The sequence below is a fragment of the Vigna unguiculata genome, chromosome 7, assembly GCF_037176805.1.
Source record: "Vigna unguiculata cultivar grain cowpea cultivar isolate G323 ecotype 2 chromosome 7, ASM3717680v1, whole genome shotgun sequence".
NCBI classification, from domain to species: Eukaryota; Viridiplantae; Streptophyta; class Magnoliopsida; order Fabales; family Fabaceae; genus Vigna; species Vigna unguiculata.
In genome coordinates, this window is record NC_140798.1 from 3,246,499 (window position 1) to 3,250,487 (window position 3,989).

The following is a 3,989-nucleotide window of genomic DNA, read 5'->3' on the forward strand; positions in this document are numbered from 1 at the left end:
TAACATTGACACGAGTGAAGTTACAGGGTTGTTTATTGTAAGGTCAGATTCAGCACTGGTCCACAAGGAAACTTGAACAAATAAATATACAGTTATACAACAACCAACAAAACTGTTATAACAGAGGAGAGATGGTCAGAAAATTTATGTCGTAAAACTACTATACTTTTTTGAAAGCAAATTCAATGTAAGAATTTTTTAATTTTTTTTTTCTATTTTGTCTTTATTTTTCTAGTTTTTCCAATTGTTGACAATCCCTATAAACAAAAGAATCGATCACAGAAGAACAAATTTGGCTATTAACAATGGAATTTAGATCAGAGTTACCCACACCCCGTTCAATTATCAGATGATCCGAAAACGACGTCGCGTCAAATGCGAGCGGACTCGGTTCCGGTAACGGCTCGCTCGCCACGATCAAATCAACGTTCTTCAACACGAACTCCTTGCTAGCGAGTTGACTCAGAATGGCCGAGTCCGACACCGAGTTCTTCCTCTTCACCTGCACCGCGGCTCGCACAATTTCCACCAGCATCGCCTGCGACACGCGCCGGATCCCTCGAGCACCGCCCATCAAAACCGCCGAGTTGACAACGCGACGAGACTGAGTTCGCTCCGAGTTCCTACCGCGTTTAGGGAAAACGAAAACCGAGTCGGGACTCCGATTCCTGAATCGCCCGAGTGGGTCGTTAAAAATCAACACGCTGTCAACGTCCACGAGCATGACATGTTTGAAATTCCTCCTGACTCGCCCGAGCAGCATGGGGTAACACGCCCAGCGTCGTAAGCTGAGTGGAACACGGTCGAGGAAGCCAGCGAGAGAGTTCTCGGGGTCGAGTTCGTCGGCGTCGAAACTCAACACCGAGCCGTAACTCGGCCGAGTGAACTCACTCTCGGAGCTATTGCAAAAGCTTCGAATTTTCCTCCCCCAGATGGAGTCCCCTCTTCCGGGGGACCTGTGGAAGCGAGAGACGTCGAAGGTGGAGTCGGAGGGTGGGCTCCGGCGGGTGGAGTTGAGCTGGGCATGAAGAGCGACGAGGGAGAGGAAGGAGTTGTTCTCTTCGTGGAGAAGGGAGGCGAAGGAGGGTGAGGAAGTGGGGAAGATGAAAACGACGTCGGATTTGGAGGTGAGGCCGGAGCGGTGGAGGAGTCGTAGGAAGAGGCGGAGATGGTGGAGAGGGGTGTCTTGGGAGACGTGGCAGAGGAGAAGGTGGTTCATGGCGCGGGTGCCACGGCGGTAGAGGGTGCCCAAGCGTTGGAGTGCGGGGGAAACGGCGTCGTTTGAAGGGTTGTGGGGAGTGGAAGGTTTGTGGGGGGTGGAGGGTTGGAATGTAGAGAGGGTGAAGAGGAGGAGGGTGGTGAAGAGGAGAAGGAGGCATATGGAGAGTGTGGATTGAGCTTTGGAGAGAATGGTGTTTGAGGTGCTTCTCTTCAGAGATGAAGAAGAAGAAGAAGAAGAAGAAGAGAGAAGGTTCGTTTTGGCAGCAATGGTGTCTTCTGGGAAGAAAACTAAGAGGAAACCCATGATTCTTTCTGGGTGTGGCTGAGGTTGGTGTCGGTGTTTGTGTAGGGTTTTGGTTTTCATCCCATTTCGCTTTCAACCAATGATTCTGTGATTGTGTGTGTGTGTGAGGATTTTTACTTCCTACTAAGACTCTGCTACAGTGCTACTTTTTTGTTACTACTTTTGTTAGCCACTTAGAATGTTTTGTCATTGAACCTCCCACGCATGCACCCAAAAGTGACTCAGTGTTGGGGGATTATTGAGTGAGGGAGAGGGACTCATTAAAAAAAAAAAAAAGTAGAAACAAAATTGTTAAGACTGATACTTTCTTCTTTCTCTTTTTTTTTTTTTTCATTACCAGCAAATGTATCTACACCAAACACCGGAATTAATTTTTCTGGAGTTTGTGAGATCAGCACTACGTGAAAATTCCTCAATTTGAGTTTTGTAGAGAGATTAATTTTTTAGCTATAACATTGTGTTTTTTTTTTTAAACATGTTTTACATTTCCTTTTATATGTCTCATTTATTAGTTATTATTTGGTTTACAATCTACTTTTTTATTTTTAATAAAATATAAATATAATTTGTTAACACTCTCATTTTAGAAACTCTCAAATCTAATTCACAAAAAATATTTGGAATATGAGATTTACATCAATTTATATATTATAAATTAATTTTGAAAAAGGGTGGCAAAACAAGTTAAATTCGCAAAGCAAGTCTCTCAACTTATAAAAAAAAAAGTGGGTTGGATCAAGATTTTTAACTTGTTAGTATGTATGAATCCAATTTGTTTGGCTCATTAACCCATTGGGTTGGAGGATGTGTTGGTAGCCGACTAGACTAGACTGTAGTTCCTCAACCTCAAGTAAAACAGGTTGGCTTGTGTCCTGTATCAATATTTTTTGTTTTTTGTTTTTTTTTCTTTTTCAACATTATTAATAGTTAACACGAATAATGAAACTAAAGTTCTTAAAAGTTGATTCTCATCAATAAATATGTGATTTTCATCTTTATATATTACTGCAGTGTATCCCTCTTTATCTTTTCTATTATAATCAATAATTTATTGGGGAATAATAAAGTTAAAAAAAGAACAAAAAAAGGATGGGCTGACTCGTTAGTCCGTCATGAGACGGATTGTGTTTTCTGATTTGTGTTGTATAAACGGGCTGACCCATCCTGACTTATTTTCAACGGAACCAAAACGGATTGGACTGACTTATTTTGCCACTCCTAAGTTTGAGCAACATAAAGAGAAAATTGTTAGGGACGTGATGACAAAGGCGATGTTTCAGACCATGTCAAGGACAAATTCTGTAGGACTACCTCAAGTTATCGCAACTTATGGTGTGATTATGATGACTCCATTATGTACATGAACAAATATAAATACAAGTGCATGAACATCTTAATGATAATACAATTTTTTAATTTAATTTAAAGGAAATTGATTGAGATATTCAATAACAATATAAAATTTGAAACAAACTCGTATAAAAGTAATATTATATTTGATTGAAAATTTTAAAACAATAAATTTGTAACTTTTTTAAAAATTTATATGTAATAAAACTTAAATTCACACTTTTATTTCTAAAATAAAAAAAAAACTTATTATTGTAAATTTATAAACAAAATTTATAAAACGATGTGTAAAGTAAATAAAGAGTGGTGATCTTATCGGAATATATTAAGAAATAGGAATATGAAGAAGGTACTACGTTTGTTCTGAAAAGGAAGGAAGGAAAAAGAAAGATGCATATGTATACAAAAGTGGCAGAGGCAGGAATAAGAAAAAGGCGAAAAAGAGCAAAGGAATTTTTCTTCTCAAAACAAGAAAACGAAATGGCTTTAGATTTTGGTTGAAATGATTATGCGTCGACTTAACAAATAACCACTTCCTCCATTTATGGCAAAAATAACCGGCTTAAACAAGATGAGTCCTTCAATTTCGAGTTATGTTTAGTATCAGAAATGGTTGTCTTCTTTTTGTTTCTCCTCTATCTCAGCTACTCACTCACCACCCCCGTATAGTGAAGAGGTTAAAAAGTACTAAATTACTTTACCTTTATAAAAAGTTATAATCTTTTTAATTGTATATATTTTTCTACATTGCTTCCACAAATTTATTTCACCTAAAAAAATATAGTAAAACCAATCATATTTATCGGGTTGGTAAAAATAATACATTTTACAAAGTTTTACATCACTTAGGACAAACAATTGAATGACTGATAATAGCTATATCGTGGACTTAAAGTTAAACATATATTTAATTTTTTTTATATTCTTGTAGTATAGTGTTGTGAAGTTTTATTTAAAATCTTGTTTTAAAAAGTGTATGTATTTAAGATTAAATGATATGAGAGAAGTTTATGTATCGTAAAAAATTTCACATTCTGTTGTTCATTATTGATATTAGCAGAAAATTATAGTTTTTTCTCTATTTTTAAGTTTTACGTTATATTTTTCTATTGAT

General features: G+C 37.2%; 1 protein-coding gene across 1 annotated transcript; it reads right to left on the reverse strand.

The window, feature by feature from the left end:
• Positions 1-1,766, reverse strand: LOC114190109 (uncharacterized). Its single transcript, XM_028078878.2, has one exon. The coding sequence runs from the start codon at positions 1,583-1,585 to the stop codon at positions 224-226; it is 1,362 nt and encodes a 453-aa protein (XP_027934679.2). The 5' UTR covers positions 1,586-1,766; the 3' UTR covers positions 1-223.
• Between the last annotated feature and the right edge of the window lie 2,223 nt (positions 1,767-3,989).

Bases quoted from the DNA above. Each gene is read 5' to 3' on its own strand.
- LOC114190109 (XM_028078878.2), bottom strand. From the start codon at position 1,585: ATGAAAACCAAAACCCTACACAAACACCGACACCAACCTCAGCCACAC.